Source organism: Amblyraja radiata, chromosome 39 (assembly GCF_010909765.2).
Source record: "Amblyraja radiata isolate CabotCenter1 chromosome 39, sAmbRad1.1.pri, whole genome shotgun sequence".
NCBI classification, from domain to species: Eukaryota; Metazoa; Chordata; class Chondrichthyes; order Rajiformes; family Rajidae; genus Amblyraja; species Amblyraja radiata.
In genome coordinates, this window is record NC_045994.1 from 12,940,808 (window position 1) to 12,964,470 (window position 23,663).

At 46.1% G+C, this 23,663-nt stretch overlaps 1 protein-coding gene across 7 annotated transcripts in view; it reads left to right on the forward strand.

Moving 5' to 3' along the window:
• The window catches only part of LOC116967511 (transcription factor COE2), a 212,867-nt gene that overhangs the window by 17,941 nt on the left and 171,263 nt on the right, over positions 1 to 23,663 (forward strand). For all 7 annotated transcript variants that reach the window (XM_033014148.1, XM_033014149.1, XM_033014146.1 and 4 more), the window contains 2 exons: positions 1,509 to 1,564; positions 6,444 to 6,517. In XM_033014148.1, the coding sequence (XP_032870039.1) occupies positions 1,509 to 1,564; positions 6,444 to 6,517 (130 nt within the window). The remainder of the gene's footprint in view (positions 1 to 1,508; positions 1,565 to 6,443; positions 6,518 to 23,663) is intronic.

Below are 23,663 nucleotides of genomic sequence, written 5' to 3' on the forward strand. Positions count from 1 at the left end.
CGGGCAGGCTGTGTGTGCGTGGATCTTGGAATCCAATAACAGCCTCCAAACGACCAGGCAGGAAACTAACGACGGCATGACCAGTCCTCTCTCAGTGGGAAGACAAACTAAGATTAAGATCGGTCTCAGTAAGGTGACCTAGTCAAAGATTCCACAATAAATCATATTATTTTTAGAAAGGAACTACGTTTTCCGCCAAATATCATAACTTTAAACCGGTTCCCTAATTGTTTTCATGGGACTATTACTTATTTTCTTCAATAGAACGGAGGGCTTTTAGCTTATTTAATTTGGATTTAGAGATACAGCGCGGAAACAGGCCCTTCGGCCCAGCGAGTCCGCGCCTACCAGCCATACCCGCCGCACATTAACACTACCCCACACACACTAGGGATAATTTAAAGTTTATATACTGCTTGAAAAGGGCCATTCGGCCCGCCTATATGTTCACACCAGTTCCATGCTATCCCATATTCCCATCCACTCCCTGCATACTAGCTACACGTGTAGGAAGGAACTGCATATACTGGTTTAAACCGAAGGTAGACACAAGAAGCTGGAATCTGAAGAAAGGTCTCGACCCGAAACGTCACCCACCCCTTCTCACCAGAGATGCTGCCTGTCCCGCTGAGTTACTCCAGCATTTTGTGTCTTTCTCATGTTTCCAGTTTTCATTCTCCCGTTTATATTTGCTTTTTGATTTATTAAATTGTTGGGGGATATAGAATGGAATCGGGGCCTTTTGGCCACCGAGTCCACGTCGGCCACTGTTCACCCATTCACACTAGTTCCATGTTATCCCACTTACACATCCACTCCCTCCACACAAAGGCCAATTTACAGAGGTCAATTAACCTACAAACCCGCGCGTCTTTGGGACGTGGGAGGAAACACGCGCGGTCACTGGGAGAACTTGCAAACTCCACGCAGACAGCACCCGAGGTCAGGATCGAACCCGCGTATCTGGCGGTGTGAGGTGGAAAATCCACCACCTACGAGTGTATTCAATTGCTGATTTCAGTAAACTCTTTCTGACCCAAGATCACCCCCACAGGACCTGGGGCGGCACATAGAACTTGTGGCACAGCGGTAGAGTTACTGCCTCACAGCGCCGGAGACCCGGGTTTGATCCTGACTACGGGTGCTTGTCTGTACGGAGTTTGTACATTCTCCCCGTGACATGCGTGGGTTTTCTCCGGGTGCTCCGGGTTTCTCCCACACCCGAAAGACTTGCATGTTAGTAGGTTAATTGGATTGGTGACATTGTAAATGAACGCAAGTGTGTGGGATAGTGCTAGTGTACGGGGATCGGTGGGCCGAAGGGCCTGTTTCCGCGTTGTATCCCTATAAACTTAAAAAAACCGATAACTTAGCTAGGTATTCTAAGCATGAGTGGCGCTAAATGTTAAATGTTACAGTATATTCCCGCTCGGAGGAATGCCGCTACACTTCTCTTTCCTAATTAAAGCGACACCACGCTAATGTTGCTAACTTGTACCTTTGCACAGGTGTGCGGACGGAGCAGGACCTATACGTGCGACTCATCGATTCCGTGACCAAACAGGTACCTGTTTGATTCATTAAATTGTTGCAGGATATAGAATGGAAACAGGGCCTTTGGCCGCCGAGTCCACGGCGACCATTGTCAGGGGATATGTGGAAAAAGCAGGAACAGGGTACTGATTTTGGATGATCAGCCATGATCATATTGAATGACGTGCTGGCTCGAAGGGCCGAATGGGCACTCCTGCACCTATTTTCCAATGTTTTGTTTTCCTCCTGAATAGAGAACCATAAAAACATTGGGAAATAGGTGTGGGTGTGGCCATTCGGCCCTTCGAGCCAGCACCGCCATTCAATATGATCATGGCTCACCATCCAAAATCAGTACCCCGTTCCTATTTCCCCCCCATATCCCTGCATTACCTTAGCCCTGAGAGCTAAATCTAACTCTCTCTTGAAAACATCCAGTGAATTTGCCTCCATTGCCTTCTGTGGCAGAGAATACCACAGATTCACGACTCTCTGGGTGAAAAGGTATTTCCTCATCTCAGTCCTAAATGGCCTCCCCTTTATTCTTAAACTGTGTGACCCCTGGTTCTGGACTCCCCCAATATTGCGGCAATCTTCTCGAACTTTTCCACTGTCAATGTTATGAAAGAGAATACAGTGTTGGAACAGATCGGGTAAAGGCAGAATGTGTTGGAAGGAACTGCAGATGCTGGTTTAAACAGAAGATAGACATGAAAAGCTGGAGTAACTCAGTGGGTCCGTCAGCATAAAAGAAATAGGTGACGTTTCGGGTCAAGACCCTTCTTCAGACCCGTTTCGGGTCGAGACCCTGCCTCAGATCAAAGTCTCTTGCCCAGAGTAGGGGAATTGAGAACCAGAGGACATAGGTTTAAGTTGAAGGGGTAAAGATTTAATAGGAAACTGAGGGGTAACATTTTCACACGAAGGGTGGTGGGTGTATTGAACTAACTGCCGGGGGAGGTAGTTGAGGCAGGGATTATTGCAATGTTTAAGAAACATTTAGACATGTACATGGATAGAACAGGTATGGGCCAAAGGCAGGCAGGTAGGACTAGTCATAGTCATACAGCTTGAAAACAGGCTCTTCGTCCCAACTTGCCTACACCGGCCAACATATCCCAGCTATAGTCCCACCTGCCTGCGTTTGGCCCATATCCCTCTGAACCTGTCCTATCCATGTACCTGTGTAGATGGGACTCGTTGGTCGAAGTGGGGAAGTTGGGCCAAAGGTACTTTTTCCACACTCCGACTACAATCGAGAATGATGGATTGGCCAAAACTAATCCAGATGTATTCACACTCTTTAAAAAAGCAGGGTGCCATTACATCATGTAGGCAGCAGATGCTGTTCATTACAAGCAGAGGATTTTAACATAGTTATTGAAACAACTGTTTTGCAAAGAAAATATTCTGTCTTGTGATCTTCAACTGAAGTTCTATTTAAATTTCAAATATGATTTTCTTTAAAAGAAAATAAAATGTTATATTTTTATGATGCATTACAACCTGTAAATTTCCAACCCCCAGCTTCAGATTTCACTCCTCTTCTTCCCTTTTTGTATCCATTTCACCTTAGCTATTGTCATTTATGCCATCCATCTACCAATCAACCCTTCCCTCACCTGTATCCACCTATCACTTTGAAACAAGGAACTGCAAATGCTGGTTCACCAAAAAAACATGCACAAAGTGCTGGACTAACTCAGCGGGTCAGGCATCAGCTAGCAGGAGAACATGAGTAGGTGACGTTTCGGATCTGGCCACTTCAGTCTGAAGAACGGTCCCAATGACCAAAAAAGTCATCTATTCATGTTCTTCAGAGCTGCTGCCTGACCCGCTGAGTTACTCCAGCACTGTCTTTATTTTCCCACCTATCACTGGCCAGGCTTTGTTTTGCCACCACCCGTCTTATCCAGCTTTCTCTCCTCCCCCCCCCCCTCTCTGTGCCGCCTTTATTTAAAGTTACCGCATGGAAAATGTTCTTCGGCCCACTGAGTCCATGCCGACAAGAATCATCCATTAACACTAGTATTTTCTCATTCAATCCCTACACAAGGGTCAATTTACAAAGGCTATTTAACCAACAAACCCACGCATCAAGTCGTGTTTCCTTTAGTTTAGAAATACAGCATGGAAACAGGCCCTTCAGCCCACCAAGCCCACACTAGCACTATCCTACTATACACACTAGGGACGTTACAATATTTACCAAAGCCAATTAACCTACAAACCCGTACGTCTTTTGGCATGTGGGAGGAAACCGGAACACCCAGAGGAAACCTACGTGGTCACGGGGAGAACGTACCAACTCCATACAGGCAGCATTTGTGGGCAGGTTGAACCCCAGTCTCTGGCTCTTTAAGGCAGCAACTCTACCTCTGCGCCACCGTGCCCACGCCCTCTTTCATTTATGTTTTAGAAACATATAAACATAGAAAATAGGTGCAGGAGTAGGCCATTCGGCCCTTCGAGCCTGCACCGCCATTCAATCATGGCTGATCATCAAAGTCAATATCCCATACCTGCCTTCTCTCCATACCCCCTGATCCCTTTAGCCACAAGGGCCACATCTAACTCCCTCTTAAATCTAGCCAAAGAACTGGCCTCAACTACCTTCTGTGGCAGAGAATTCCACAGATTCACCACTCTCTGTGTAAAAAATGATTTTCTCATCTCGGTCCTAAAAGACTTCCCTCTTTTCCTTAAACTGTGTCCCCTTGTTCTGGACTTCCCCAACATCAGGAATAATCTTCCTGCATCTAGCCTGTCCAACCCCTTAAGAACTTTGTAAGTTTCTATAAGATCCCCCCTCAATCTTCTAAATTCTAGAGTGTACAAGCCGAGCCTATCCAGTCTAGCGTGTATAAGCCGAGTCTATCCAGTCTAGCGTGTACAAGCCGAGTCTATCCAGTCTTTTTGTGTGTGTGTGTGTGGGTTGGGGCACAGTGTCAACATTTCCGGGGACAGAGAGATGCCAAACTTTCTTTGTTCAACTGGAACCAAACTTCTCCAGGGCATGTCCTACAGTCAGGTCGCAGTAAGTTCACTTCTTCCCATTGCTGCGCCTTCATCCTCCAAGAGTGGGACTGACCCTTCATGACAGAAACGGCTTGCCCTCTGGCGATGTTGGCTCCAGCAGTGGCACCCCCAGACCTGCATCACATGGGAGACCGACAGACGGATCTCATTTCACTTGGGGATGGTCACAGCTGCCGACAAGAGGAAATTTTCATCCCGTTAGTCTGGGCTGAATTGGAACCCAGGTCTCAGAGGTGAAAGGATAGTGTCTCTGCCACTGCACTGTTCAGTCCCCAAAGTGCTTAGTGCACTTAGCAGCTGCTTATATTATCCCATGACATCAATGCATCTCGAACAAACGTTCCATCGGGTTCCAGTGAGGAAGAGCCCATGCTAGGGCCAATTAGCAACAGCAATAAGTTTTGTACTCCTCGGTACATGAGCTAACGTTATTGAGTGCAACATGAAATAGCTTGCTGTGTTATTCTTACATTGCATTGTACACCCCCTACCTAGTAATTGACTATGACACTGGAGGGTGCACTGAGATCATTCTAGACGTCAGGAGGATTCAGAGATTTGAAAGAAAATGTAGAAAGTTGGGTTTATGAAGGTTGGAGTTTAAAGTGAAACAAGTGTAGGGAGGGAACTGATGGATTTGATTTTGCAGGGAAGGTTTCATACGCCAGCATGGATTAGGATGAGAGGGCAGTCAGCCAACATCCCCCCCAATGGTCATCTGGCTGGAACAGGATGCCGAAGAAGGGTGGCACAGTGGCGCAGCGGCAGAGTTGCTGCCTTACAGTGCCAGAGACCCAGGTTCGATCCTGACCACTGGTGCTGTCTGTGTGGAGTTTGCACGTTCTCCCTGCGACCACGTGGGTTTCCTCCGGGTGCTCCGGTTTCCTCCCACACTCTGAAGACATGCGGGTGTCTAGGTTAATTGTCCTCTGTAAATTGTAACTTGTAAATTGTCCCTAGTAGATAGATAGATAGATAGATAGATAGATAGATAGATAGATAGATAGATAGATAGATAGATAGATAGATAGATAGATAGATAGATAGATAGATAGATAGATAGATAGATAGATAGATAGATAGATAGATAGATAGATAGATAGATAGATAGATAGATAGATAGATAGATAGATAGATAGATAGATAGATAGATAGATAGATAAATATTTTATTAATGCCCTCAGGGAAATTCAGATGTCCAGGAGCCAACACAGTCAGAACATGCAGACAATACATAAAATACGGACAATACATAAAAGCAATAAATACTTAAAAATAACCCAATAAATAACTATTAAAAGTACAAAGCATCCCCATACAGCCTAGCGGTCAGTATTATAAAATCTCACGGCTGCAGGGGTGAAGGATCTCCTGAACCGCTCCGTTCTACAGCGCAGGGAGAGGAGTCGGTTGTTGTTCCGTGTGCTCCTCTGAACCTACAGAGTTTCATGGAGGGGGTGCCCGGAGTTGTCGAGGATGACCTGCACCTTGCTCCTCGTACGCCTCTCAAGCACATCCACCCCAGAGTCCACTCTCCCCCCCCAGCACTGAGCTAGCTCTTTTCACCAGCTTGTCCAGCTTCTTGCTGTTTTTATCAGTGATGTTGTTACTCCAGCAGACAACAGCGTAGAAGATGACACTTGCAACAAAAGTATGGTAAAACAAGTAGGATAGTGATCGCTGGGCGGTGCGGACTCGGTGGACTGAAGTAAAACTAAAGGCTCTTAAAGTAGACTTTTATCAAGATGAAAGTGTCTGATATTAATGGCAAGGCTGATGAGCATGTCTGTGTGGAGTTTGCACGTTCTCCGAACATTCTCTGTCTTCAATGTGATGCTGAGAAGACTAATCATTTCTAACTTTCTTTGCAGCCGATTATCTACGAGGGTCAAAATAAAAACCCAGAAATGTGCCGGGTGCTTCTCACTCATGAGGTCATGTGCAGGTAAGGACAAGTCAGTGGTTTATCAGCTACTTGTTGCCTTGTATGTCACAGATAACAATGTAATCATTGTGAATAATCATCCAGTTATAGAGCTATATATCATGGAACAGGCCCTTTGACCCAACAATGTCCATGCCGATCAAGTTACCTTAACCGAGCTGGTCCCACCTGCTTGCATCTGGCCCATATCCCTCCAGACCTTTCATATCTATGTACGTGCTGATGTGTCATTCATGTGTTGCAATTGTATCAAAATTACAAGGTAAATATTGAGAATAACCTTTTAATTAAGGAATGGATAAAGAGCCATGAGCATTTTGAAGATGGGGGTCCTCTTTAAGATATACAAGTTATAGGAGTAGAATTAGGCCATTCAGCCCATCGAGTCCACTCCACCATGCAATCATGGCTGATCTCCGCCTCCTAATCCCATATGCCTACCTTCTCCCCATAACCCTTGACACCCGTTCTAATCAAGAATTTATCTGTCGCTGCCTTAAAAATATCCACTGACTTGGCCCCCACAGCCCTCTGTGGCAATGGATTCCACAGATTCACCACCCTCTGACTAAAGCAGTTCCTCCTCACTTCCTTTAATTCAGAGGCGATGACCTCTGGTCCTAGACACTCCCACCAGTGGAAATATCCTTTCCACATCCACTCTATCTATGCCTTTCATTATTCTGTAAGTTTCAATGAGGTCCCTCCTCAACCTTCTAAGCTCCAGCCCAGTGCTGTCAAACGCTCACCATATGCTAACCCACTCATTCCTGGGATAATTCTTGTAAACCTCCTCTGGACCCTCTCCAGAGCCAGCAATCTTCATCTACTTCAGCGTATAGTCTCATCCAAATGTGTAGGTGGAAAGAGCTCCAGTTTGTTTTAGTCCTTGCTCCATTCTCCAACAATGAACACCAAAGCCCTGATTCACCAAACGATTCATGTACAATTGCACGTGGATAGTGCAACCAATGTCCTAACTCATTAAGTTGCACAACAGACAACTGTTCCAGTATGATCCAATCCATCTTACAAAATCTTTGGATAAAGCATTTGCCTTGGTTAGGGATGGAAAGAGGTTGGTGGCTAAATCAGAAAATGCATCCCTAAGTGTGATACTACAAGTCAGAATTGGGAGGTCCCAAGTGTGATTGATGGTGTTTAAGAAGGAACTGCAGATGCTGGAAAATCGAAGGTAGACAAAAGTGCTGGAGAAACTCAGCGGGTGCAGCAGCATCTATGGAGCGAAGGAAATAGGCAACCTTTTGGGCCGAAACGTTGCCTATTTCCTTCACTCCATAGATGTTGCTGCACCCGCTGAGTTTCTCCAGCACTTTTGTCTACCTGTGATTGGTGATGGGTCAATTGCTTGGAGGTGCGGTATTGGCATGGACATTGACGTTAAAACAGGAGTAGGAAGATAGGATCAACAAAATGCGGAACAAAGGTGGTGCAGCGGTAGAGTTGCTGCCTTACAGCGCCCGAGACCCGGGTTCGATCCTGACTACGGGCGCCGTCTTTACGCAGTTTGTATGTTCTCCCCGTGATCTGAGTAGGTTTTCTCCAGTTTCCTCCCACTTTCCAAAGACCTACAGGTTTGTAGGTTAATTGGCTTGGAATAATTGTAAATTGTCCCTAGTGTGTGTAGGATAGTGTTAGTGTGCGGGGAACGTTGGTTGGCATGAATTCGGTGGGCCGAAGGGCCTGTTTCCATGCTGTATTGCTAAACTATAAACTAAATTAAACTGCAGGTCCTTCAGCCTTTCAGACCTGTTCTATCACTCAACACAGTCATAACGTCCACCATTTGTTTTGGCACTTTAGTTTGTAATGGCCCTGTCCCACGGTACGAGTTCATTCCAAGAGCTCTCCCGAGTTTAAAAAAAATCAAACTCGTGGTAAGCACGGAGAATGAACGTAGCGGGTACGTCGGAGCTCGGGGACGTCTCTTAGCGGCTCGTAACGCTAACGGCAGGTACTCGGGAAGACTCGCTAACGGCAGGTAAGCACGGGAAGACGCGTGAAGATTTTTCAACATGATGAAAAATGTCCACGAGAGCCCCGAGTACCGACGAGCGGCCATTACCGTAAATCTCCGAGTTCGAATCAGGGCAAACTCGTGAGAGCTCTTGGAATGAACTCGTACCGTGGGACAGGGCCATTAGTGAGCACAGGTGGTGGCTGGAGCCGGAGATAAAGAAAACTGCCTTGATTCACATAGGAAGAGCGGACACAGGGAGAAGGGTCGGGATGAAATGGCGCATCTTCGTGCTTTGTTTATCCCTTTACAGGCTGTAGATGTTGTTGACAATGCCAGCACTTACTGCGTACTCCTAATTGCCCCTGAGGTAGTGAAGCAATTACGATTCTACAACATTGCTTTGGCATTGAAGTCACACCTATCATAGAATCGTACAGCGCTGAAACAGACCATTCGGCCCCGCGTGTCCCTGCTGACCAGTTGGCACCTTTGCATATTAATCCCATTGCCCAGTTCTTGGCCCACAGCCATCTATGTCTAAGCAACTCAAATGCTCAACTTTCTATCTCAAATCGTTATCCCTGGCCTTTACAATAACCCGAGGGTTGTGTGATTAAACTTAGTGAGACAGAGCTATCTTTTAAAAATTAAATCCAGCTTTACTTAATTATCTCATTAAATTGGCCAAGCCGCAATTGTCGGATTGAAACTCGCGTCTACGGATTACAGCTCCAGCTGCCAGCCCTGTAACTTAATCACGGGACCAGTGTGCCTCTGCACGGAGACATGCCGGGGAAAAAACAATGGAAGTAAAAGGTGTGGCCCTTGGCATTGAGAAAACAAAATGGGGCTTCAGTGTCCCTCCTCCCCACCTCCTTCATTGTATTGACGTGCAGATCGGAAAAATATCCATTCGCAGGTGCAGAGTGGCAATTAATGATGTGAGGCAGCGTTGTGCAACTTGTTGGCATGTGGCAGCTCAGTCAGGTGTTGTGTACCTGGAGAACAAATAGAGGCTTCTGCTCTCCTGGGAAGGACTATGCCAGGTGCTCTGGGACAAGGCCGCTGTCTGAATCGCACTCAGTTTGGGATCTGGTTTGAACTTCCACTCCCCTGAATTTTCGGAGAGCTGTTTTCAATTTGAAATGGTTTTGTTTGCTTGTGTTGCATCCGTTCAGCGATCTTTCCGTTGCACCGTGCAGTTATTTGGAGAGACAATAGACAATAGGTGCAGGAGTAGGCCATTCGGCCCTTCGAGCCAGCATCGCCATTCAATGTGATCATGGCTGATCATCCCCAATCAGTACCCCGTTCCTGCCTTCTCCCCATATCATAGAAACATAGAAAATAGGTGCAGGAGTAGGCCATTCGGCCCTTCGAGCCTGGACCGCCATTCAATATGATCATGGCTGATCATCCAACTCAGTATCTCATACCTGCCTTCTCTCCATACCCCCTGATCCCTTTAGCCACAAGGGCCACATCTAACTCCCTCTTAAATATAGCCAATGAACTGGCCTCAACTACCTTCCGTGGCAGAGAATTACACAGATTCACCACTCTCTGTGTAAAAAATGATTTTCTCATCTCGGTCCTAAAAGACTTCCCTCTTATCCTTAAACTGTGACCCCTTGTTCTGGACTTCCCCAACATCGGGAATAATCTTCCTGCATCTAGCCTGTCTAACCCCTTAAGAATTTTGTACGTTTCTATAAGATCCCCCCTATATCCCCTGACTCTGCTATCTTTAAGAGCCCTATCTAGCTCTCTCTTGAAAGTATCCACAGAACCAGCCTCCACCGCCCTCTGAGGCAGAGAATTCCACACTCACAATTCTCCGTGTGAAAAAGTGTTTCCTCGCCTCCGCCCTTATTCTTAAATAAGGCTTCTTGTGATTTATCTTCCACTGGCAACAAGCTTCCCCAACAACAACATTTTGGGACTCGCCTATGATCAGAAAACTGGACCAGCCAGATAAATATCATTGGTTGCATGAGAGCAGGCACCCTACAGCAAGTGAATCCACACTCCAAAGCCTTTCATCGAGTCATAGAGTCACACAGCATGGAAACAGGCCCTTTGGCCCAACATGTCCATGCTGCCCCATCTACACGAGTCTCACCTGCCTGTCTTTGGCCGATATCTCTCTGAACCTTTCCTATCCCTGTGTCCCTCTAGTCTTTGACATTTCCGTCCTGTTTCCGGGAACAATCAACCATCTTTCAACCACCTGCGAAGTACAAGTCAGCATAGTGATGTTAAACTTGTGTGGATGAGGGCAGCCTAATATTTTAGTTTTTAGTTTTATTCAGAGATACAGCCCCTTTGGCCCACCGAGTCCGCACAGACCAGTGATCCCCGCACATTAACACTATCCCCCCCACACACACACACTAGGGACTATTTACAATTTGTACCAAGCCAATTAACCTACAAACCTGCACGTCTTTGGAGTGTGGGAGGAAACCGGAGCACCCGGGGAAAACCCACGCAGGTCACGGGGAGAACGTACAAACTCCGTAGAGACAAGTACCCGTAGTCAGGATCGAACCTGGGTCACTGGCGCTGTGAGGCAGCAACTCTCCCACAGTGTCACCATGCCGCCCAAACAGTCAACTCACCACCATCTTCTCAAGGAGGACTGGGAAGGGATAATAAATGCTGGCCTTTGCAGATCCTGAAATATGATTTAAAAGCTTTATTGCTGCCCACTGTATCTCAGTGTGCCAACATGGGCCCTAGGGCACGAACTGCCCAGCCAGCTGAGGCCCCCTCTCTCTCCCTCTCACCTGTATCAGGCAGTAGTGGTTCGAGGCCCATTCTGGAGGATTGAGCATCCAGACTGGCTCCAGCACTGTGCCAAGGGAGCGGTGCCTTGCTGGATGAGCATTAGCCAAGGTACCATCTGTTCTCTCAGGTTGATGTCAAAGCTCCCAGGACACCGGTGCAGATAGGAGCACGGGATCTCTCCCCTGTGTCCTGGCCTACATTTATCCCACAACGAGTGCTCCCGGAGCAGCTGTTCCTTTCGTTAGCTCATTGTTGCTTCTGGGAACTTGCTGTGTGCAAATTGGCATTTCCTGCCTATTAACAATGACCACACTTCCGAAGTATTTCATTTGATGCAAGGTACTTTGGGAGTTGTGCGATTAATCAAGGATTACTCACACTAGGGTGAAGGAAGATAAGACGTCGGAGTTAGAGATAGCAAGACGATAGGTAACACTGTCCCACCTTCACGACCTAATTCACGACCTTTTTTACTCGTGGACATTTTTCATCATGTTGAAAAAACGCCCCGACCTACTTGATGCCACGAGTACCTACAACTAGCATCACGACCTGCTACGACCTACCTAGGACCTCGTGACGACCATGCTGCGCGTATGAGTCGAGGGCAAACTCGTGAATTCGGTCGTGAAAGTGGGACAGACCCTCTACTCCACCCAAACCCTTCGCTGCTGGGAATCTCTCCCTGATGTATCAATTTTTAACACTTGGATATTCTTACAGCAGAGATTGAAAGATCGCAATGAAAGATTGATAGATCACACCCTCCAGAACACAGTGATTTTTTTTGTGACAATACACATACTTAATTGACTAGTGGGAGAGTCCAGGACAAGAGGCCATATCCTCAGAATAAAAGGACATAATTTTAGAAAGATGAGGAGGATTTTCTTTAGTCAGAGGGTTGTGAATCTGTGGAATTCATTGCCACAGACGGCTGTGGTGGCCAAGTCAATGGATATTTTTAAGGCGGAGTTTGACAGATTCTTGATTAGTACGGATGTCAGGGGTTATGGGGAGAAGGCAGGAGAATGGGGTTGAGAGGGAAAGATAGATCAGCCATGATTGAACGGTGGAGTAGACTTGATGGGCCGAGTGGGCTGCTAATTCTGCTCCTTTCGCTGATGAACGTATGAACCCACTTCCCAAACCTTGCTGTAATCATCTCTCACTTTCCAAATTGCTGATGTCACCTCTGAGTTGGGGGGGGGGGGGAGTGGGCGCTTCAGTGAGGATGATTCAGCGTACTCATTCATGGAGATAACGAGACCCATGTACTTTGGAAAAGTCCCTGCGGGGCCGTGGAGCAGGATAAAGGGAGTAACACAAAGGCCCAACTTGGACTATCTGTACAACCAGAGCCAAGAACTGCAGACACAGTGCAAAGACTAAGGGAAGCATGAAGATGGCCCCAGTGCAGGGAAGTAGGCAAATGCTGATATTTTGGGGAAGGAGGCAGTTTCAATGTAAACGATTTTTGGACAGATATATGAACAGGAAGGGTTTAGAGAGCTATGGGCCAAATGGAGGCAAATTGGTTACAGGCTACATCATTGGAAACTATTGGACTATCTTCAATCGGACTTTACTCGACTTTATCTTGCACTAAACATTATTCCCTTTCTCATGTATCTGTCCAATGTGAATGGCTCGATTGTGACTGGTTAGTACACAATGGAAGCTTTTCACTATAGCTTGATACATGTGACTCTAAACCAGTGGTTCTTAACCTGGGGGTCATTTGGGGCTTTGCCAGGGGATCATGAAGGGGACACAAATAACATATCAATTTGTTGAGCCCATGTTTAGGAACCTAACAAAGGCACATACCACATACAGTATTTTGTTTGCGTATGTCCGTACTGGTGCCGAAAAGGTTAAGAAACACTGCTCTAAACAAAACTAAACTAAACTTGGCGGCATGGACAAGGTGGGCCGAAGGGCCTGTTCCCGTGCTGTTTAGCTCTATGGTTCTATGAGGCTGTAGTTTGTCTGTATAGTGCCCGCGTGTGGAAATGTGTGCTACCATGCTTCGGTGGAGCAGCATTCAATTAAATTTGATACCAATAGACAATAGACAATAGGTGCAGGAGTAGACCATTCGGCCCTTCGAGCCAGCACCGCCATTCAATGTGATCATGGCTGATCATCCCCAATCAGTGCCCCATTCCTGCCTTCTCCCCATATCCCCTGACTCCGCTGTCCAGCTCTCTCTTGAAAACATCCAGAGAACCTGCCTCCACCGCCCTCTGAGCCAGAGAATTCCACAGACTCACCACTCTCTGTGAGAAAAAGTGTTTCCTCGTCTCCGTTCTAAATGGCTTACTCCTTATTCTTAAACTGTGGCCCCTGGTTCTGGACTCCCCCAACATTGGGACCATGTTTCCTGCCTCTAGCGTGTCCAAGCCCTTAACAATCTTATATGCTTCAAGTACCAGAAGCATTTGAGAGCAGATGACCAAAGCTCGGTTGATGAGAGGAGCTTTAATGAGGGAAAGGACAGGGGCTTCCAGAGATAAACAATGGTCTCTCAACATTTAAAGCCAAGGCCATGCTGGCCCTTTGCAACTCAGAAACCCTTCAAGATCTTGTTTTCTTCTAGTTTCCCCGATGAAGTTCACATTTTTCTGGTAACCTTTAAACTGCGCAACCTTTAAACTTGTGTCGTTAACATCTGCGAAAAGAATTCTGCAAAGTTTCCAAAATTCTGTGAATTACAACATTTGAAACTGGACAAAAGAAGACAACATTGTTCTATTCTCAAAGGAATACGTATATATTTTAAAAAATGTATTTCCATTATTTTTGATACATTCTTTTTCTATTTAAATTGATTGCAAAATCCCCTTTTCCTGTCCACATCTGAGCGTGGCCTAGGTAGATCTGCTTTGTCCTCCCCAATTAGGCTACCACTCACAAACCCTGCACCTGACTATGGGTGCTGTCTGTACGGAGTTTGTACGCTCTCCACGTGACCGAGTGGGTTTTCTCCGGGTGCTCCGGTTTCCTCCCACACTCCAAGGATGTGAAGGTTTGTAGGTTAATTGGCCTCGGTATAATTGTAAATTGTCCCTAAATTGTGTGGGATAGTGTTCGTGTGCGGTGATTGCTGGTTGGCACAGACTCAGTTGTCTGAAGAGCCTGTTTCTGCGCTGTATCTCTAAACTAAACTAAACTAAATAAGACTGTTTACCCTATCAAAGCATGCAGGTCTGATCAGTCCTCAACAGAACTTGGCTATCATTTTGCAAATCACATTGTATTGACTATCTGCTTATTTATTTTCTTCACTGGTCATCTACATCACTGGAATAAAGACAATAGACCATAGGTGCAGGAGTAGGCCATTCGGCCCTTCGAGCCAGCACCCAGACTGATAAAGAGAACAAGAGGTAGACAGGGAGAGTAGAAAGAGAGACACAAATAGAGAAATAACGTGAGACCCATCTTGATGGTCGCCATGTTCCTAAACAGAACATGAAGCTATATTTCGCTTGGGAAACACACATTGGAGGAACAGCACCTCATATTTCACTTGGGCAGCTTACAACCCAGCAGTATGAATATTGATTCCTCTAATTTCAAGTAACCCTTGCATTCCCTCTCTCACCATCCCACCACCACCCTAGTCATTCGACTAGCTTCACTATCGTCCTGTTTGTATCTACTCGTTATCACCACTTCCACAGCCAACAGTGGACCATTGTGGGCTCCACGCTTCCTTGGTCATCGATGCTGGTTCTGATTAGTTCTGTACCTCTAGTTTCCCTCTCCCCTGACTCTCAGTCTGATGAAAGGTCTCGACCCGAAGCGTCACCTATTCCTTTTCGCCAAAGATGCTGCCTGACTCACATCTCACTCACTCTCTCGCTCCCCCCTCTCCCTCCCCTTCTCCCTCCCCCCTCTCCCCCCCTTCTCTCCCTCCCCCTCTCCCCCCCCCTCTCCCTCCCCCTCTCCCTCCCCCTCTCCCCCCCCATCTCCCTCCCCCTCTCCCTCCCCCTCTCCCTCCCCCCTCTCCTTCCCCCCTCTCCCTCCCCCTCTCCCTCCCCCCTCTTTCTCCCCACTCTCCCTCCCCCCTCTCCCTCCCCCTCTCCCTCCCCCCTCTCCCTCCCCCTTCTCCCTTCCCCTTCTCCCTCCCCCCTCCCCCCTCTCCTCCCCCTCCATTCTCTTCCATCCCCCTCCCTCCCCTATCTCCCCAGCTATGACATTGTCTCTCCTCCAATGAATACATAAGCAGAGAAACAGGAGGGGCAGTCGACCTGAGCCACATCACAGGGGACTTTAAATTCAAACAATTATTTAAAAATGCAGCAAAAAAAACCTCAGTAACTACAGGCTCAAAACAATTGGATTGTAAAAATTAATCTGTTTTAGAAAATGAAATCTGCCCCTCACCCAGTCTGGTGTACATGACGTTCCAGACACATTGCTGTGTTGACTTGAATCTTTAGCCATAGTTCAGGGCTAATTGGAGATTGGCAGGAACTGCAGCATTGCCAACAACATCCACGTACAATGAACGAACAAATAAAATAAAAAATCTCACAGCGAAACATCCAAGGAAAGGTTCACGTTGACCCTTTGCTGTTGGTGAAATACTCAACTCCAGTTTTGCTCGTTCCAGGAACATTCTTTATTGTGAAGCCAACAATATTCCTCTCAGAAATACTTTGTGAAAGCAGGAATGCTCATGCCTTTTATTCAAATATGCGACCGTTCCGGGGGGAAATTAAAGGGAGATTGCGAGTTGCTGAGGCATTGGCAGTCGGAGGCCTCTCTGGCTCACGGAGTGAGGAGATTGACCTCGCCAATGCTGAGGCTCATGTCAGGCCAGGATTCTACAACATTCCCCCATTCTGTGGGAATCTCACACAGATTGCAAACTCATGACCCCAGTCCCCTCTGGTAATGGAGGTTGGGCTATCCCAGAGTCCAGTAGGACAGTGAAGACCCTCCAGGTGACCTACAAGCCTTTATAAACACTATCAAGGGAAGGGCTTCCATTGTTCCATTCCACACCAACTCCCCATCCATCATGTCCCTTGTAGATTGATTATGCATGTTAACCAATCACACATAGTTAGCATCATTAATGACACCCCACTATAACGTTTATATTAACACTTGCTTCTGGCACTACTCAGTTCGAGCAGCAGTTGGCATGTTCTGACATCTAACCATCCTTTATGCTGTTAAAGTTTAAGTGCTGATTAAAGATGATTTTGGATCACATAGCGTGTCTGGAGTTTGGCTACATGGTGTCAGAAGTGGGATTCTGTCAGCTCCACTTCACTGTGCTGTCTTCCTACTTCTGAATAGGAAGGTCAACGGTTCAGGTCCCACTTCAGAGATAAACTCTTGGCTCAGTCACAACTCCGAGGAAGAATTTGCTGCCGATAAGATGAAATAACAAACTGGGCAGTGTTTAAAAACTGAGGCTGTGCCTGCTTTCTTGGGCGTTTATGAATTAATTAACAGGACATAATAATTTAATTAACAACTTCCCTTTTGAGAAGCAAGGAGAGGGAAGAATTACATTTCATGTTTTTCTTCACCACTGCTATGTGCAACAGTGATCGGGACATCTACTGAAGTGTGGATGGCCATTGGCTCGCTAGGGGCTCATCCGCACTTTAACAGGTCTTGTTTTTGGTCCTGCTGGGGGTCGATAACCCCCTCCTCACCTGGCAAACCAAATCGGGGGGAGTTCTCCCCGCCACGGGTACCATGTAATCCCATGCTACCTGCTCCATGGGCGGAGAGTCGGCGACTCTCCGCCCATGGAGCAGGTAGCACGGGATTACATGGTACCCGTGGCGGGGAGAACTCCCCCCGATCTGACCTGATAATTGCCAGCATGTATTGTTCCTGAACTGGGGAGGCAGTTAAGAACCGACGTCAGTCTGAAGAACGGTTTCGGCCCGAAACGTTGCCTATTTCCTTCGCTCCATAGATGCTGCTGCACCCGCTGAGTTTCTCCAGCACTTTTGTCTATCTAAGAATCAAGGTCGTTGAATGATCCCAATGAAAAGCAGGAGGGTTTAGCTAGCGATCAGGACAATTTTTAATCCGTCCTAAATCGCCAAAACAGATATTGTTTTTTCGCCAGGTTGGCATTCATAATTTAGTGGCACAATTTAAGTAGATTCCAATTCAAAGAAAATGCTGGAGTAATTCAGCGGGTCAGGCAGCATCTGGAGAGAAGGAATGGATGACTTTTCAGGTCGAGACCCTTCTTCAGACTGAGAGTCAGAGGAAAGGGAGACACAGAGATATGGAAGGGTAAGGTGTGAAAATGACAAAACAAAGCAGACAATGGTCAAGGAAATGTAGGTAGATGAAAATGCTGGAGAAACTCAGCGGGTGAGGCAGCATCCATGGAGCAAATGAATAGGTGACGTTTCGGGTCGAGACCCTTCTTCAGACTTGTGTTGAAGTTTTCAGATGTTGAATCGTTGTTAGCTGAGGGCAAGGTGGCCACAAGGCATAGAATCAGTACAAATTAATCAGGTGGACAGTGAAACTAGTTGGAGAACTAGGGTGGGGGAGGAACAGATAGATGGAAAGCAAGGGTTACTTGAGGTTAGAGAAATCAATATTCATACTGGGTTGTAATTCTAACAGGTCCCAATTCAAACAGCCCGTAATTGGCTGTGGTGTTTATTTACTTTTCAGATAGGTTGCTGGTCCAGTACGCGGCTGCAGAAATGTGGCCTCTGATTGGAAATCCCACAATTTGGATTTTTGAAATGGTTGCCACCTGACTGGAGTCCAATGGACCCTAGCTGTGTGTTGTAGTGTGTCTGCACTGTAATGTCTTACCTGTGGAGCTGAAGGAAAAACTGCAGATGCTGCAATTACAAACTAGGGCGTCATGGTGGCGCAGCGGTAGAGTTGCTGCCTTACAGCGCCAGAGACCCACGTTCAATCCTGACTACAGGTGCTGTCTGTACGGAGTTTGTACGTTCTCTCCGTGACCTGCGTAGGTTTTCTCTGCGATCTCCAGTTTCTTCCCACACTCCAAAGACGTACGGGTTTGTAGATCAATTGGCTTGGTATAATTGTAAATTGTCCCTAGTGTGAATAGGATAGCGTTAGTGTGTGAGTATCGCTGGTCGGCGCGGATCCAGTGGGCTGAAGGGCCTGTTTCCGCACTGTGTCTCTAAATTAAACTAAAAAACTGCAGATGCAGGTAGACAAAAAAAAAGACACAAAGTGCTGGAGTAACTCGGCAAGTCAGGCAGCATCTCTGGAGAACATGGATAGGTGACGTTTCAGCAGTCTTCAACAGTCTGGCAATTTCCAATGTAATGGAAGGAACTGCAGATGCTGTTTTTATTGCGTTTTTGTGTGTTCTTTTTCATTGTACCGCTGCTGGCGAATTCATTTCACTTGCACTTGATGTGTAAGTGACGAAGAAAACCGATTGTATTGTGTTGTATTGTAAACCGAAGAAAAAGGGTCTCAACCCTAAACGTCCCCTATTCTATTTCTCCAGAGTTGCTGCCTGACCCGCCGAGCTACTCCAGCTTGTTATGTCTGTCTTTGACAATTTCCAATGCTTAGTTCACCCACCCTTGCGTCTTTGGGATGTGGGAGGAAACTGGGGGCACCCAGAGCAAACCCACAAGGTCGCACAGGGAGTACGTGCAGACTCCAGACATACAGGTAGCGGGTGAGGGCGGGATGGACAGCGGGTCTCTGGGGAAGCAGCTCCACGATCTGCATCACTTTGCCACACACCGATGGCCAATCTTCCATCTCCATACCCGCGTTCTGCGCTCGGATTTATCCAATTATTCCTCCAAACAGAAAGGCAGCAATAGAATGCATCCAGCTCTGCAAGCAAACAGGGCCCCACTACAGTGGAACGATTACGTAGCAGATTCTTGTGTCCAACATTTTTGTCGTCCTGCGGGAAAAAGGCCTGGCCTCCATTCGGCAATTGGCTCCAGCTGGATTTGTGCAGTCAGGAATTCAGTGTGGGGTGGGTTCACAGGCAGGGGATCCAGTCCTTGCACCTTCCCTTGCTAGGTGTTCCCGAGACACATCACTGGGCAGGGCACAAGATGTCCATCGGCCCCCCAAAAAAAAGTGAATGGCACAAAGACAAAGAGAAACCTCTGCTTTCATTTGCGAGTGAGAGCACTGTGATGTCAGCATCTGACATCGTCAGGGTACTAGTATATGCTTCTTGACATTCAAATTACTCCCAGAAGAGAAAATAGTTTTGGAATTAGCTAAAATCAGTGCCAGGGCAAATGTAAGGATAGCTTTAACATTGCCAAATATCCTGGTCTGAATTTGAACCACTAAAGATGTCCATTCTAATTTTCGTTTTTTCGTAATCGAGTCACCGCTGTTTGATTCTTCCAAGAATACTGTGTGAAATGAATTTGGTTGCTTCAGCCCAGCTCTCGTACCTCTGGGGGTTGTTAAAGAGAACTTTAAAACACAACACAAAGATCAGGGAAAGACAATCGCGACTTTATTTAAAAGCACCAAATATGGTGATCACTGGGATCATACTAGGCGATTGCTCCGCGGACAAAGATGAGTCTACTACACCTTATGTAAAGATTTTCCTTTGTTGTGTTGTTTACTGCAGCAGGCACTTTAGAATTTTTCCTTCTTCCGAATGATCTTATTACAATTATGAATCGTATGCCCCGGAAAGACACAGCAGAGTAAACACAGCTCAATTCCACCCCATTACAGATCAGCATATGTACTGTTACCCCCTTTACCTTGTTCTACAATTGCCGTTTGCCCTTTGAAACAGAGAACAGAATCTAACTAGCGTAGACTGCAAGGTAGACAAAAATGCTGGAGAAACTCAGCGGGTGAGGCAGCATCTATGGAGCGAGGGAATAGGTGACGTTTTGGGTCGAGACCCTTCTTCAGAATGGTTAGGGATAAGGGAAATGAGAGATATAGATGGTCTTCTTGAAGCTTTGCAATTTATTTTTGACAGGGTAATGGATTCAGTTGGGAGGTTGGGGTTGCTTAATTTCCAGCATCTGCAGTTCCTTCTTCAACAGAGTAGACTGCAATGTCAGTTACATATGTTCAGTTTCAACCCTCCTTAAACCACAGAATCATTATAAGACATGACGAGGACTTTAAGCATTTTTAGGCAGTCTACCTCTCCCTACCCCTTGCTGTCTTTTTGAAGATAGACACAAAAAGCTGGACAGGCAGCATCTCTGGAGAGGAAGGAATGGGTGATGTTTCGGGTCGAGACCCTTCTTCAGACCGGTTAGGGATAAGGGAAACGAGAGATATAGATAGTCTTCTTGAAGCTTTGCAATTTATTTTTGACAGGGTAATGGATTCAGTTGGGGCTATTCTGGGAGGTTGGTGTTATTCTGTGTCTCCTCAATGGTGTCTCTATCATGGGAGTGTTTGACGGGATAATGTAGAGGAAGATCTACTCTGCATTTAATTCTGCTCCTATATTATGAACGTATGATATCATTCCTTGCTGTTGGTGTCTATGGTAGATTGTCATCATATAAGCTGCTTGAGGGCCTGACTGCTCAATTAATAAATACATTCCACATTTTAAACATTTTTTCATAATATTAAAACTTCTAAAAATGTGAAAATCTAATTTTCAAACTTTTTAGAGGCAGTGGTACAGCGTAACATAGAAACATAGAAACATAGAAAATAGGTGCAGGAGTAGGCCATTCGGCCCTTCGAGCCTGCACCGCCATTCAATATGATCATGGCTGATCATCCAACTCAGTATCCTGTACCTGCCTTCTCTCCATATCCCCTGATCCCTTTAGCCACAAGGGCCACATCTAACTCCCCCTTAAATATAGCCAATGAACTGGCCTCAGCTACCTTCTGTGGCAGAGAATTCCACAGATTCACCACTCTCTGTGTAAAAAATGATTTTCTCATCTCGGTCCTAAAAGACTTCCCCCTTATCCTTAAATTGTGAGCCCTTGTTCTGGACTTCCCCAACATCGGGAACAATCTTACTGCATGTAGCCTGCCCAACCCCTTAAGAATTTTGTAAGAATTTTGTAAGTTTCTATAAGTTTCTATTTCTATTTTTAGAGGCATTACTACACCATAATGGGTCATGAGTTCATAAGTTAATTTCTAGGAAGAGAATTAGGCCATTCAGCCCATCAAGTCTACTCCAGCATTCAATCATGGCTGATATATATTTCCCTCGCAATCCCATTCTCCCGCCTTCTCCCCGCAACCTCTGACACCAGCACTAATCAAGAATTTGGCAATCTCCACCTAAATAAATCCATTGACAGCCTCCAGAGCCGTCTGTGGCAATGAATTCCACAGATTCACCACCCCCCTGACTAAAGCAGTTCCTCCTCGTAACCTTTCCAAAGGTATATGTGTATGGTCACAAAATAAAATCACTGTGTTCTAGAGAGGAGCTTCACGCCACCACCTTGACTAATACAAAATCCACCAAAAAGTCAATGCAATTTGGCGAAAAGTCAGAAAAGACCCGTTATTAATGGCTTTGTCAGTCAGAACATTGATGTTACCGATTGTGTGATTGAATCCAAATTGAGACAAAAAATATGTACAGAAGATTAAAGTTCTAGAAAATTATTTGGGTCAAATTGTCACCGTGACATGAAAAGCGAGCACCGCAAAGATCACGTGGACCAGGAATGTAAATGGATCTCAGCTGCGACTGGCGTCTGTTCAGTGTTCAACCAGGTTGGTAGATAGTGTAGGAAGGAACTGCAGATGCTGGTTTAAACCGAAGATAGACAAAAAAAGCTGGATTAACTCAGCGGGACAGGCAGTATATCTGGAGAGAAGGAATGGGTAACATTTCGGGTCGAGACCCTTCTTCAGACTGGTTAGGGATATGGGAAATATAGACGATGATGTAGAGAGATAATGAACAATGAATGAAAGATATGCAAAAAAGTAACGATGATGAAGGTAACAGGCCATTATTAGCTGTTTGTTGGGCGAAAACGAGAAGCTGGTGCAAGTTGGGTGGGGGAGGGATAGAGGGAGAGGGAATGCTGGGGTTACTTGAAGTTAGAGAAATCAATATTCATACCACTGGGCCATAAGCTGTCCAAGCTGTTCCTCCAATTTGCGTTTAGCCTAACTCTGACAATGGAGGAGACCTAGGACAGAAAGGTCTGGGTGCGAATGGGAAGGAGAATTAAAGTGTTTAGCAACCGGGGGATCAAGTAGGCTCAGGCAGAACGTGCGATGGTGTTTAATGAAACGATCGGCCAGTTATCCCCAGTTCCCCCATATTCCTTTGTTGCTGTTTCAATGGCTGTATCCATGCAATATTAAATAAACATCGCATTCATTGTTGCGGAAATGAACCATGTGTAGAGCAAGCTTTCCTGGTGTTATTCCAATAATAAGATGATTTGGCTTGAGGATAATAAAGGCACAGTCATCACTTTGGTGTGTTTCTGAGCTGGGAGTCGTCAGGATGTCTGCAGTTTTGTGTGTGGGATTCTCACTGGGTTTACATACTGGGGAAATATTTTAGTCATCCAGCACGGAAACAGGCCCTTCGGCCCAACCTCCATTCCAACTAAGATGCCTCATCCAAGCTAATCTTCGGATTCATATTTCTCTAAACTTTTCCTATTCATGTATCTGTCTCGGTGTTTTTCAATTGTTGTTATAGTACCTGCCTCAGCTACCTCCTCCAGCAGCTCCTTCCTTAAACGCACCGCCCTCTGGGTGGAAAGGTTGTCCCTCAGATTCCTATTAAATCTTCCCCTGCTCACCTTAAACCCATGTATCTTTCTTCTTCATTCCCCTACCTTGGGTAAAAAAAATTGATGCATTCAAGAAAATTCCGTGCATTTTTAGTTTGGAGACACAGAGCGATCCAGGCCCATCGCACTAACCAGCGATCCCCGTACACTAATACTATCCTACTAATACTATTAGGGACAATTTTACAATTTTTACCAAAGACAATTAACCTACAAACCTGTACGTCTTTGGAGTGTGGGAAAAAATGTGGAGCGCCCGGAGAAAACTCACACGGTCAGGATCCATACATATGATATAAACTCCATACAGACAGCACCCGTGGTCAGGATTGAATCTGGGTCTCTAGTTGCTGTAAGGCAGCAACTCTACCGCTGCGCCACCTGCCACCTAATTTTTAATTTTCTTTAAAATTTTATTTTTATAAAGAATATTTAAAAATAATATTTTCTTTAAAAATATTCAGAAGGGGCTTCACCCTAATGCCCCTGTCCCACTTAGGAAACCTGAACGGAAACCTCTGGAGACTTTGCGCCCCGCCCAAGGTTTCCGTGCGGTTCCCAGAGGTTGCAGGTGGTTGCCGGAGGTTGCAGGTAGTGGAAGCAGGTAGGGAGACTGACAAAAACC